Source organism: Wyeomyia smithii, chromosome 1, assembly GCF_029784165.1.
Source record: "Wyeomyia smithii strain HCP4-BCI-WySm-NY-G18 chromosome 1, ASM2978416v1, whole genome shotgun sequence".
In the NCBI taxonomy this organism is placed as follows: domain Eukaryota; kingdom Metazoa; phylum Arthropoda; class Insecta; order Diptera; family Culicidae; genus Wyeomyia; species Wyeomyia smithii.
This window is the reverse complement of record NC_073694.1, coordinates 146,492,614-146,505,945: the sequence shown is the minus strand read 5'-3', so window position 1 is coordinate 146,505,945 and position 13,332 is coordinate 146,492,614. Positions and strand designations below refer to the sequence as shown.

General features: G+C 45.0%; 2 protein-coding genes across 7 annotated transcripts in view; one reads left to right on the top strand and one right to left on the bottom strand.

Moving 5' to 3' along the window:
* LOC129734080 (uncharacterized) overlaps positions 1-13,165 on the bottom strand; it is a 49,429-nt gene extending 36,264 nt beyond the window's left edge. Inside the window, exons 1-7 of one of the 4 annotated variants that reach the window (XM_055695799.1) lie at positions 8,634-13,165; positions 8,486-8,577; positions 8,268-8,398; positions 8,034-8,197; positions 7,460-7,960; positions 6,952-7,117; positions 16-175 (exon numbers count right to left, since the gene is read on the bottom strand). In XM_055695799.1, the coding sequence (XP_055551774.1) occupies positions 9,328-13,158 (3,831 nt within the window). In that variant the 5' untranslated portion in view covers positions 13,159-13,165 and the 3' untranslated portion in view covers positions 16-175; positions 6,952-7,117; positions 7,460-7,960; ... (2 more) ...; positions 8,486-8,577; positions 8,634-9,327. Of the gene's footprint in view, positions 1-15; positions 176-236; positions 339-6,374; positions 6,890-6,951; positions 7,118-7,459; positions 7,961-8,033; positions 8,198-8,267; positions 8,399-8,485; positions 8,578-8,633 lie in introns of those variants that run through there. The other 3 variants (XM_055695802.1, XM_055695803.1, XM_055695800.1) reach the window with 3 other exon arrangements.
* Positions 267-9,180, top strand: LOC129734083 (uncharacterized). 3 transcript variants are annotated; one of them, XR_008729771.1, is made up of 6 exons: positions 272-488; positions 551-624; positions 682-851; positions 8,767-8,847; positions 8,917-8,995; positions 9,062-9,180. XR_008729771.1 is itself a non-coding variant. In XM_055695812.1 (4 exons), exon 1 carries the CDS (start codon positions 2,818-2,820, stop codon positions 4,018-4,020), a length of 1,203 nt encoding a protein of 400 aa, XP_055551787.1. In that variant the 5' UTR covers positions 858-2,817; the 3' UTR covers positions 4,021-7,070; positions 8,767-8,847; positions 8,917-8,995; positions 9,062-9,180. The 3 variants fall into 3 exon arrangements, 1 of the variants encoding a protein (XP_055551787.1); XR_008729772.1 differs by lacking the exon at positions 682-851 and having other exon boundaries at positions 267-488; XM_055695812.1 differs by lacking the exons at positions 272-488; positions 551-624; positions 682-851 and adding an exon at positions 858-7,070.
* Positions 13,166-13,332: the final 167 nt, after the last annotated feature.

Below are 13,332 nucleotides of genomic sequence, written 5' to 3'. Positions count from 1 at the left end.
TGCTTAAGAAATTACCTTCAGCTGAAACTCGGTTTTAAAAACATTTTCGCCCGCTCGGAGAGTTCAGTTGAGGCATCGTTTTCTAGTGTTTTTTATAAACATGATTTTTGCGCACATGTCAAATAGATTTCCAATGTTTCGCCGATTGATGACTTGTCATCGGAGCTGGGTAGTTCTGTGTGCACCTCCTCATAGTGCATCACACATGGAGAAAGAGACGTCATCATGACAGTTCAGCGGAAAGAGCGAGAGAATGATAGATACGTCAGCGTATCTGCTGACTTGCAGAAATAGAAATTGAGCGAACTCATAGCGTTAAGAGCTAATTTCTGACGATCCTAAAATTATAAATCCAAAAAACCTAAAATTATAATTTTAAAAATTTAATTCGGTGAAGGAATTTACTTATAGTAGTTATTAATCAAAACCTAAATATTAAGTGAAAAACTTATTTAACGGAAACAAGTGTATACGGCAGAGTGGTTACGGTGAGAAGCGAGGTTAACTGAATTTATTGTATTTCTTACAAATTAATTTAATATTCGGATAGTAATTCACGTGGCAACAACTATCGACGGAATAAACGACATACAGAGACGGAAAAGATAATCGAAGCACTAAAACGTAAGAATATTGTAAACTAGTTAAAACCTAACACTAAATTAAAACTTATACGTACAGGAATTAAAAACGGATCATACTTCGCTTGAATAAACTGGCCGTTAAATATTCGGAAAGCAACCTTCTTTCATCTATTTCTTGTTGCAGCGCGATACGCAAGCAACAATTTTTTAATTCGTTTTACACGATGTCGACCAAGTCCGGATCTAAATCCTCTGCCCCCAATAAAGGTAATTGCTCAGCTACTCAATCTATATGCACGCGTAATGAAAGAACTCTCAGCTCTAAAGCGGAGGCTTCAAATAAAGAACTCCTTCTCAACCCCAATCCCCAACTCAAATATTTTTAATCGAAAAACTCCCTCGATCAAAAGTACCCGTTCTAAATCTTCCCGTGCGAGCTCACTAAAAGTCGGTCAGAGTTGTCGGTCCTGTTATTGCGCAGACAATAGTCGTATGGTACAGTGTGACGACTGTGATAAGTGGCATCACTTTAATTGCGTTGGTGTTGATAGTCAGATCGAGATGGTCCCGTGGCAGTGTGTTGAGTGCGAGAAAGGGGCAGACCGAAACCGTAAATTCGATAAACAACCCGGAACGGCAAATGTAGCAAACGCTAGCAACGTATCGAAACAATGCGCTTCATCTGAGAGCAAAAGGGATCACCAAAAATTGGGTCGAGGCGCGATTAAATCGACAGATTCACTGTCAGTATCGTCCAGACGATCATCTATAAGGACTTTTTTTTTCACAACATTTATTTGACACGGCACAATACAAATTAATGTTTTACGGAGCCAATTTAAGTCTATAAGGACTATACAACGTTTAGAATTGCAACTTCAGAAACTCGAAGCTGAGCAGACACTTCTAGATGAGAAGAAGAACCTGATTGAGCAACAATTCAGTGTCCTTGAGGAGTTGGCAAGTTTGAATGAAGAAGAAGTTGAATCAAAAAATGATTCCAAGGTTCAAGATTGGTTGAATAGAAAGAGCGATGCATGCCGGAATTGTGCTTCGTGTGAAGAGTTTGTGAATGAGGAACAGTCAGAAAACAGCAGTGATTCTTCTTCAGAAGAAGAGCAGGAACAACAAACAGTGCACGATTTACCTCACTTTAATCCAAATAAGCGCTCTACGCCAAGGAGAAAGCACGTCATCGAGCGCGGGAACGATTGCAACCAGCAACCAGTTCAATTGTAGCCTGTCACGTAATCAACTCACCGCGCGCCAAATTGTCGCTAAAGATTTGCCTATCTTTACAGGCAATCCTGAGGATTGGCCACTTTTCTTCTCAACCTATAAAAGCACGACACGGATGTGTGGTTACACGAATGATGAAAACATGATTAGACTGAGAAGTTGCCTGAAGGGTGAAGCCTTTACAGCAGTACGAAGCTATCTGCTTTATCCATCAACGGTGCCGAGAGCGATGGACGCTCTCAAACTTAGGTTCGGTCAGCCTCAATTCATAATACATTCAGTACGAGATAAAGTTCTAGCAATGCCGACGCTGAAAGCTGACTCGATTGACAAAACCATCGATTTCGCACTAGCCGTGCAAAACTTTGTAGCAACAATTGACGCTTGCGGTCGGAAGGAGTATAGGCGAGATGTTTCATTGTTAAGCGATCTTGTGGGTAAGCTCCCCACCTCAATGAAGTTAGAGTGGGCGAGATATATGAAAGGTTTACGAAAGGTGAATCTGGCAGATTTTAGTGAATGGCTATACAACATCGCCGAAGACGCCTGCCTGGTCTCGGAGCCGAGAAAAATTCAGGAGACCCTATGTCATGACACGCGTAAGAAAACAAAACCCTTCATTAACACATGCTGAACAGCCTAGTTTGCGTAACGAAGATTTACCTGGACCGAGTAAAATTACGCATAAGACGATCGGCGAGCAAAAGAAACCTACGATGAGATTATGTATTGTCTGCAAAGGTAACTGTGCACTTTTAATAAAATGTAAGCGTTTTTTGGATGCACTTTCAAGCATCATCCCCTGTTGCACAAAGAGCTGAGCGTAACGTCTTCAACAGCTAATAATGAACAAGCAAACGAAGCACAGGCGTGCAACACTCATCAGGGAGGATCCAGTGCCATCCTCTTTCGCTATGTTCCGGTTGTAGTATACGGTGAGGGTAACAGTGTACATTGTTATGCATTCTTGGACGACGGATCCTCGTTAACGCTAATGGACCAAGACCTAGCTGAGGAGCTGAATCTTTCAGGAGAGCCCAATCCGCTATGTCTCAAATGGACAGGAGGTACACACCGTTCGGAAAACAACTCACATAAGGTAGCGTTGGATATTTCTGGTCTTAAGGGTAAGCGTTTTCACTTTGAGAATGTTCGAACAGTTAGTGAGCTTCAGCTACCACCTCAATCACTCGATGTTAAACAGCTTCAATCTGAATACCGTCATCTTAGAGGTGTCCCAGCGCAATCGTACCGAGACGTCCGCCCACGCCTGCTAATCGGCGTTCAGCATGCCTACGCGACACTCGTGCGAAAAAGCCGAGAAGGGAGGGTTGGTCAACCTATTGCAATAAACACCAATCTTGGATGGACTATATATGGTGGAGCCCCAAACGGTCAATCGATGAGCATGCTACACTACGCATATCATGTCAAACAATGCAATCATGATGATGTTGATAAGATCAACGACAATATGGAACGTGCGTTAAAAGATTTTTTTGCTATTGAGAGCTTAGGTGTTACTTCCTCTAATAAGGAAATCCGCTCTCAAGATGATGAACGGGACATTCAGCTTCTACATGATCTCACTCAGTTCAATGGAAAGAGATACGAAACAGGTTTATTGTGGAGAAACAATAATGTAAAATTGCCGGACAGCAAACCAATGGCTTTAAAGCGAATGTATAGCATGCAACGGCGCATGGAAAAGGACCCAGACTTGGCGCGAATTCTGGACGAAAAGCTGGCGGATTATCTAAATAAGGGCTATATACGCAAACTTACCACCGCGGAGCTGGAGGAAAACCACAAACGTGTTTGGTACTTACCTGTATTTCCAGTGACTAATCCAAATAAACCAGGCAAGGTTAGGCTTGTCTGGGATGCGGCTGCTGTGGTGAATGGTGTCTTGTTAAATTCATCTCTACTTGCTGGTCCTGATTTGTTAACTTCGCTAGTTTCTGTCCTTTACAAGTTCCGCGAGCATCGTTTTGCAATATGCGGTGACATTCGCGAAATGTTCCACCAAGTTAAAACTCGTAATGAAGACCAGCACAGTCAGCGCTTCTTATGGTGGGACAGCGAGGATAGGAAAAAAACTCAATACCTATGCGATGCAGGTGATGACGTTTGGGGCATGCTGCTCACCCGCGAGCGCGCAATTTATGAAGAACCTAAACGCAGAGCGTTTCAGTGAAGATCTGCCAGCCGCTGCGAAAACGATAGTACAATGTACGTACGTTGATGATATGTTGTGTAGTGAGGAAACGGAAGAAAAGGTCATCGAATTGGCGAAATCAGTCCGATTTATCCACGAGCAAGGCGGCTTAGAAATCCGTAATTGGACATCAAATTCGAGGTCAGTTCTGGCTGCACTTAAGAGTGAGACGTGTTTATCAAAAAACCTCGATCTATCATCTAGTCTGGCAACTGAAAAGGTTTTAGGCCTCTGGTGGTGTACCGATTCAGATTGCTTCACCTTTAGAATAAATTGGAGCAGATTAGAAGATCTACTAACGGCAAAGCGGCGTCCCACGAAACGGGAGGTTCTGCGAACTATGATGTCTATATATGACCCGCTAGGTCTTGCAGCACATTATCTCATGTATCTCAAAATGCCTTTCCAAGAGATCTGGCGATCTGGTGCTAGTTGGGACGACGAGATCAATCAGCAATGCTTTGAAAAATGGCAGACATGGCTTAAGCTTCTACCCGAAATAGAGAATTTAAAGATTCCACGATGCTACAGACTCCGAACGTCAGCTGGTCAAGAAACGGAAATTCAGTTGCATACATTCGTCGATGCCGGTGAGAATGGTATGGCAGCCGCTGTATATCTTCGCTATGCAGAGAAAGGGAAGGTCGAATGCTCACTTGTTGGTGCGAGAACCCGCGTAGCACCGCTCAAATATCTCACCATCCCAAGACTGGAGCTTCAGGCGGCGGTAATTGGGGCAAGACTAGCCCACCTTATCAGTGAAGGATTAACCATTAGCATCACAAAATATGTATATTGGTCAGATTCAAGGAACGCGCTTTCGTGGATAAGAGCTGATCACCGTAGATACAGCCAGTTTGTGGCTACACGTGTAAGTGAAATTCTGGATTTGACTAACGTTTCTGATTGGAACTGGGTTCCTACGAAGTGGAACGTGGCAGATGAGGGAACAAAATGGCAAAGTCGTCTAGTACTAACGAGTGACAGCAAATGGTATAAAGGACCTGACTTTCTCTATCAACGCGAGGAAGAATGGCCAGTGACACCGGACAAAATGGTTGAACCTATGGATGAACTACGAGCGAATATTCACGTGCACACCGAGACTCAGAGGATGGCAGTTCCGATTAACAACTTTCAAAGTCTGAGAGGTATGGTCCGAGCAACTACACTCGCCATTCGGTTTCTGAGGAACGCACGTCCGAAATGCTTCACTCGAATTAGTGGTGGTCTAACCAGTGAAGAAATCCGCAATGCTGAGGTTTTCCATTTCCATGCTGCGCAACAGGACGCCTTCCGAGAAGAGCTTTCTGTTCTAATGAAAAACGATCCCAGGCTATTACTTCCCAAACGAAGCCCGCTTTATAAACTTAATCCCTTTGTCGATGAGCGTGGATTGATTCGTATGCGAGGCAGAACCGGACTGTGCGAGTTTCTGCCTCGGGATGCTGTAAATCCCATACTACTTCCTCGAGAACATCCTGTCACACACCTTGTTGTCAAAAGCTACCACGAAAAGTTTTACCATCGAAATCATGAATCGGTCATTAATGAGATCCGACAAAGATTCTGCATCAGTCGATTACGCAGAGTATATGCGAAAATAAGATTCGATTGCCTACACTGCAAGCTGCGAGATGCTCGCCCACGCCCTCCACAAATGGCTGATCTGCCTCGCTGTCGTTTAGCAGCGTTTGTTCGTCCGTTCACTCACACCGGGGTAGATTACTTTGGTCCTATGGAAGTTGCAATAGGGAGGAGGGTTGAGAAGAGATGGGGAGTTCTTTTTACATGCCTATCTATCCGTGCTGTTCATATTGAAGTAGCTAGCTCACTTACCACAAACTCTTGCATAATGGCAATAAGAAATTTCATTGCACGCCGAGGAACTCCAGCCATATTCTATAGTGATCGGGGAACAAACTTTATTGGTTCGGACCGTGAACTGAAGCAGGCATTAGAAAAGGTTGATCAACATAAAATGGCCCAAGAGTTTGTGTCCTCGGAGACATCCTGGCGCTTCAATCCTCCAGCAGCTCCCCATATGGGAGGGAGCTGGGAGCGATTTATACAGTCTGTCAAACTTCTGTCAGACTTTATCTGAGCTACACCTGTCTCCCCGAAGACGAAGCCAGTCCAGCTCTCACTCCAAACCATTGGCTTCTGGGAAGCTCAGATGGGGCCAAGCCATGGTCACTTCTCGATGAGAACTCTATTGCTTTGAGACGTGGTTGGCATTTGTCCCAAAAATTCGCAAACCAATTTTGGACCAGGTGGCTTCGAGAATACCTCCCAGAAATTACCAGGCGCTCGAAATGGCATCGAAGGGTTCGGCCAATCGCTGAAGGAGACATCGTTCTAATCGTCGATAAATATTCGGATAGCAACATTCTTTCATCTATTTCTTGTTGCAGCGCGATACGCAAGCAACAATGACTAGAAAAAAACAGATTTAATTATTTCCTTAGAAAATAAAATGGATAAAAATGGCACAAAAACGCTAAGGAGTGTTTATAGAAGTCAAAAAATAAGCGATGATATCGCCCCGAACAATGTCGAATAAACCGAAAAGTTTTGCAAGGCTACAAACTAAGCAAACAGTTCACAATTATATCACGTCTAACTTTTTCGTCCCGCGCTTGGGAAATCACAATAGCTCACAGTTGGCTTTTCTGCAACCACACTATTTGTAGTATGCTATAAAAAGATTCATTTTATGCTTCCTAATGCTGCTATACTGTTACCACTGACCCGAAACGTTATCTGTCTTCATTGACTGATTGTTAACGCTACTCAATCTACTAGTTTGCTCTAACTAGTAATAACGCAACGCTGTTTACTGCAACCACTACGAATCAAATAATTACTAAACAATAATCCCTCCTGTTTCGTCGTGCTTCCTGGACTCACCTAAGCAAAGTGTTCCACAGTCACAAGGACAGGACAGGCGGTGTCGGAATCGTACAAACCGGTGAAATCAGTTTGCTGGCAACGTCCTGCTGCTGCTGGACCATACTTGCTTCCTCCAGGTATGGTCAAGGTGGTAGTGTGCATGAGTTCCACCGCCCGTGGTAGGCTAATGATCAAAAAAGCAAAAAATCATCATATTCATGGTCAAAAATTGTTAGATATGTCAAAAAGGTAACAGTTGAAAAATATACTAGAGTGTTTAAAAGACCAAAATGTAAGAAGTTGTCTAGAGTTACAAAAAAAGTGCCAATTACATTTTTTATTCAGTAAACATTTTCAATCCGCGTGAAAACGCGTAAATTCTGTGAAAAACGACTTTAATATATATGACAGTATTGAATTGTGTCATTTTCTGTGGCTGATCGCAGAATTCATATTCTGAATTGAAATTAGTAAAAAAAAGAATCAAATCAATTTTGGCACAATGTATGACAAAAAAATAACTCACCGATAGGGATCTCGCGATACCTCCCACCATACAGTAAACCGTAGGCTGTTGGTGTCAGCTTGGCCGGCTTTTTTAACTCAAGCGTTTCCCTTCTTATTTTATCTTGACGGCATCCACTCTTTCTGCTTTTGGGCTTTTAGAGTCAGGAAGACGGAATTACTTTGATCGTTCGAACTGTTATGTAATTTTGTAAAATGTCCGGTCGCTCCAGCTTCAGAATCAACTTCGCGGAATGAGCATTATCGTTGGACTCCATACCGTGCAGGGCTTTCGGTGAAATCGTTCAGATCTGCTTCTCTGATTAGTCGCTCAGTTTCTGCTGCTCTTGCTGCCGAAGGTGGTTTTACTTTTCAGATTTTACTGCTGATCGAACTGTCGTCTACCATGACCGTCATCAGCTGGATACTTGAACTTGAGGTTTTCGAGTTTTTTTCCTCTTTTTCCGTGTTTTTCACGTTGCAAAATTAATTTCAAGCACAGCTTGATCCGTTTCTTTTATCGCTAGAAAAAACGAAAAAAAAAGAGAATCAAACTGGAAAATTATGGGAGTTTAGTTCTAACAGTAACAACTTACCTTTAATTCTCCTTAAATCACTTCTGTTCGCAACTTCCAGAACTTGCGACCGTTATTCAACAATTCACGTCCAAAATGTCCGGAGTTTTTTTTCTCACAGTATGAAAACCTACTTCGATGGAAAAACGCTTCAAACACAAAATGTCACAGTTTAGCACTGTTTGCTGGAAAAAAAAAAAACGTAATGGTTTCCGATTGGATTGTTTGGTTTTGCTGCTCCAATGCGGGGTTTACCAGCTGTTGCTGCTGAAGGTGTTTTTGCTGGTGACCGTGCTCGATGAAGCTGTCGTCCATCATGATCGGCACCAGCTACAGGTTTTCCAGCGATTTTTCCGGTTTGATTCAATTTTTTCATTTTTTTATGGCTAGAAAAAAAAAAAGCAAAAAACCATTACTTATCGAATCGAAGAATATCTAAAATCATTCCCTTGTGAAACAACAGGAAACCTCACCTGAAGGCTCTATAAATTTATTGAAGTCTCTAAAGAAATAGTGTTCGGATGACTAAATTTTTCAAAGCTGCACTTTTGGAGTGGCTCAAAAACTAGAATATGCATTTGAATTACAATTTTGTTTACGATTTACATGATCATTACTTACTCAAATAGTCTCCTCCTTCCTTACGATACTTCCTTCCTGAACTCTTTCTACGGTATACTCCTTTCCCGCTTATTTTTCCTATCATTTAATGCATTTATTAATAATTTTACTTGTTACTTTCTTCTCTTTACAGATACTCACAATCAATCACCGTACCAGTCTACGTGACGTTACGGTACTACTCTGGATGGTCAGTCGCAGTGTTTCAACCTAGGTAAGTATTTTCATGTTATTTTCTAGCATTTCATCACTATATAAATTTTCTTTAATTTTTTACTTACAGGTCCTCAATCAAAGGATATTTATTCTATTTTTCACTACGGTCCGATCCGGTTCTTCGGTTAAAGTGTGCTACGAAACTGGTAAGTTTTTATTTGTATAAATGATATATTTCCACTACTAGCTTTATTTTAATTTTTTGCTTACAGGTGTCGAGACCAACTAGGTTCACCAAGATTTTCACCTCTTCACTCCTAACACTTATTATAATCCCGAAAGTTTATAATTAAACAGTTGATTAAATCACGTTAGCTTGATGTAGCGAAAACTTTGTTTATGTTTTTCTTTTTCCTCTTCTCCTGCTAGTCAGTTTCCGCTGTCGATCTATCCATGACAGATGAGCGTGTTGGCATATTTTTCATTTGCGTTGTTTTGTTTTCGTTTCGTGCGAAACGGTACTCGCCAATTTTACCGTCTACGGTTGATGCCCGGTGATGCGAACATTCCCCTGCCCGTAACATCCGGTAGAGCTTTCTGTACTTCCGGATTTACCATCCTGTATCTCCATCACCGCCAGAGTAGCCACGCCTCGTCGATACACTTTGCCATCCGCTGTTCTTACTTCCGCTTGTCGTATTCTTCCATCGGCTCCCTTTACGACTGCCTGTACGCGTCCTCGTCTCCAATACTTCCGGTTCTTGCCTTCCACCAGGAAGACTAGATCTCCGACTTCCAGTGGCTTCGTGTCCTCGAACCATTTCGGGCGATGATTAAGAGTCGGCAAGTACTCCTGCGACCACCGGTCCCAAAATTTTCTGGCCAGGCCCCGCGATCGGTAATACATGTTGCGCAAAGCTTCATAATATTGATCCGGGTTGTCCAAAACTGCGCCTTCTTTGGTCACTGTTCCAAGGATGAAATGGTTTGGTGATAGAGCTTCTTCATCGGCGGACTCCTGTGGAATATAAGTGAGTGGTCGGGTATTAATTAAATCCTCAGCTTCTGCCAAGGCCGTGATGAGAATCTCATCAGTCAACCTCCGCCCGTCATCCAGGACCCTCAAAGCTTCTTTGACGGACCGTACCATCCTCTCCCAGACACCGCCCATGTGTGGTGTACCGGGAGGGTTGAAATGCCAGGCTGTGGACGAAGTGACCCTTTCCGCACACTCTTTGTGGATCTTCTCGATCTCCTTGGTCATCACGGTGTTCGCTCCATGGAAACACGTAGCGTTGTCGGAAAATATGTGATCGGGAGTGCCTCGCTTGCTCGAGAAACGTCTGATAGTCATCAGGCAGGACTGCGAGCTCAAACTGTACACTACGTCCAAATGCACAGCCCTCACAGCCATGCACGTAAAAACCGCTACCCATCTCTTCTCTATCCGCCGACCTATGGCTACCTCTACTGGTCCTAAATAATCGACACCTACTGCACTAAATGGTCGAAGATGAGAAGTGGTGCGTTGAACGGGTAACGGTGCCATCAAGGGAGCAGCCGGAACACATCGATTCACCTTGCACCACACACATGCCTCGGTCGCTCGTCGAATCGCTGTACGTGCGTTCTGGATCCAGAATTTCTGACGGAGCTCATTGAACACGGTCTCCCTGTAAGCATGACCGTATTTTTCGTGGTAATGTAGAATTAGCTTCTGCGTTATCTCTTGTTTCCCCGATAGGATGATAGGGAATTTCTTGTCGAACGGGATCGCTTCATTGGACTCTATCCTTCCTCGTACTCGCAGCACCCCTTCAGTGTCCAGGATTGGAGAACGTCTGTACAGAATGCTGGATTTCTCGATTTTCTTCGGTGGTTCACCAGCTTCTAGCTCGAGATTTGCTGTAAGTATATCCATCTCAGCCGGAAAACTGGCGAATTGCGACTGCTTCCAAAGGATTATCTCTGCTAGTCGAAGCTCTTCTTGTTGAAGAGGTTGCTGAATCGTGGAAAACCGTGCTTTTATTAATCGTAGATGATGAGCCGTAGCCTGCGAAGTCAATGTTGGCTTACCGGCCTTTTTCCGGCGACAGTTGGCGACGAACCGGGCCACGGTAGCGGTTACCCGCACCAGTTTCGTCCATCGAGAAACAGCACTCACGTTGACCACTTCATGGAACGTCACTAAACCTCTTGCCTCTTCGGTAGTTTCCTCGAGTTGATCGATAATGGGCCACTGGTTGGGCGGTAGAAACAGCATCTTCGGACCATTCACCCAATCCGAATCGTTTTGCAACGGAGGTCCACGGCCCCATTTCGTGAGCACATCCGCGATGTTCTGTTTAGTTGGTACCCATCGCCAGTCCCTCATGTTGGTTACTTCCAGTATCTCCCCCACTTTGAAGGCGACGAACTGTTTGTATTTGAACTGATCTGACTGAAGCCACGACAGTACAGTTCGGGAGTCGGTCCACAGTATGGTGCGATCGATATCCAGCGTAGTGGTTTCCAGGAAAGTTTGGCTCATTCGTGCTCCGAGGCCGGCAGCCATCAGTTCCAACCTGGGAATCGACTGACGCTTAAGCGGCGCTACCTTTGCACGAGACATGACCAGACTGCAGTTCACTTCTCCATCGACGACCGACCGTAGATATGCCACGCAACCATAAGCATGTTCGCTCGCGTCCGAAAAAGTGTGTAGCTCGAGGGACTCCACCGACGAAGATTCAGCATCACCCAGATAACATCTTGGAATTCGTAATGCTTCGACTTCCGGAAGCAATCCAATCCACTGCTGCCAAAGGTTCCAGCCACAATCGTCAATTTCTTGGTCCCATTCGCAACCGCTTCGCCAGAGATGTTGGACGAGCATCTTCCCATGGATTGTAAATGGAGACAGTAGCCCCAAAGGGTCGAAGAAGCCCATAACGCAGCTGAGAACGATTCGCTTCGTAGGCCGCTTTTCACCGCTAAAATAAGCTTGCATCTCCGGTCGGGAGGTTACGGAGAAGGCAAACGCATCCGCTTCTTGCTCCCAGCTTATCCCGAGTACCCGTTCGTTGTGCTCCTGCTTATCCTGGTTGAAAACGACTGATCCCCCAGCTTTAGCGTCTCCTAACGCAGTCAGGACCTCAGGTGAATTTGACACCCAATTCCGAATATCAAACCCGGCTTGCTTATGGATGATCCTCACCTGTTTCGCTCGTTCTACCGCTTCCTCAACCGTGTCGACGCTGTCGAAGTAGTCATCGACATAATGCCGCTTAATGATGGCCGCTGCTGCTTCCGGAAACCGCCCGGCATGTTCCTCTGCATTCCGATTCTTGACGTACTGTGCTGACGCAGGCGAGCACGTTGAACCAAACGTAGCGACGTCCATCACGTACACTTTCGGTTCTTCTGCTCTGTTGTTTCGAAACAGGAATCGTTGAGCTGACTTATCTTTCGCGATTATCTCCATTTGATGGTACATCTCACGGATGTCTCCTCCGAAAGCGATCCGCCGCTCCCGGAAGATGAGAAGCACTGACATAAGCGGCACTAGTAGGTCCGGCCCTTTCAACAGCATTGAGTTAAGGGAAATTCCTTGGACCGTCGCGGCCGCGTCCCAGATGAGTCGGATTTTTCCCGGTTTCTTCGGATTCAGGACTACATTTAGCGGGAGATACCATGTCCTCTCGGGATCTGCAGAGCGCAGTTCTTCTTTGGTGGCTTCATGGGCGTATTTTTTAGCTTGATACTCGTCGATCTGGTTCCGAACGTTTCGATATAACTCTGGTGACCTTTCCAGCTTTTTCTCCAACTGCATTAGCCGCTTCAGTGCCATAGGGTAGCTGTCCGGGAAGCTAACGTCATCCTTGGCCCAAAGGAGTCCCGTCTCGAAACGGTTCCCTACGCGCTTCGTGGTTTGCTCCAATATAGACCGAGCCCTTTTGTCTTCAGCTGATTCTCGGTGCACCCGTACTACGGACTCATCAGGTGCATAATGGGATTTGAGTAGATCGTGAAGATCTTCGTTAGAGACCTGCTGGTGGTATCCCAGATAGCTGCCCTGCGACTCAGGCGATACTCGTCGTGGCCCGTACACTGTCCAGCCGAGCTGGCACCGTACTGCGATCGGCTCACTCGTAGTGCCAATCTTCGCTTCCAGAGGAGCGAAGGCGTGAATGTTGCTGAGCCCTATCAGAATTCCTGGTCGACCTTCATATGAACTGATCGGCAATCCCCGCATATGGTCATACTGCGCCACTAGTTCGTCAGCCTTGAGTGTCTGGTGTGGTAGTCTCAGCTTGTCGACCGTATACACTGACCGCAGCAAAGTCTTCTCCGCATTCTCCTCATCAGCAGCGGAAGTCCACAGGTTCATACGCCTGGAGTTCTTTTCTACACGATAAACGTCCGCCGTCCAGTTAAGCACTAGCTTTTCCTACACTCCGCCTAGCCCCAAACGATCAGCCAACTCAGTCTCTATCAACGTGATGGAAGCTCCTTCGTCTAGGAACGCAAGCACAGCCAGTGATCTTTCTCCGCAGTGAATCAT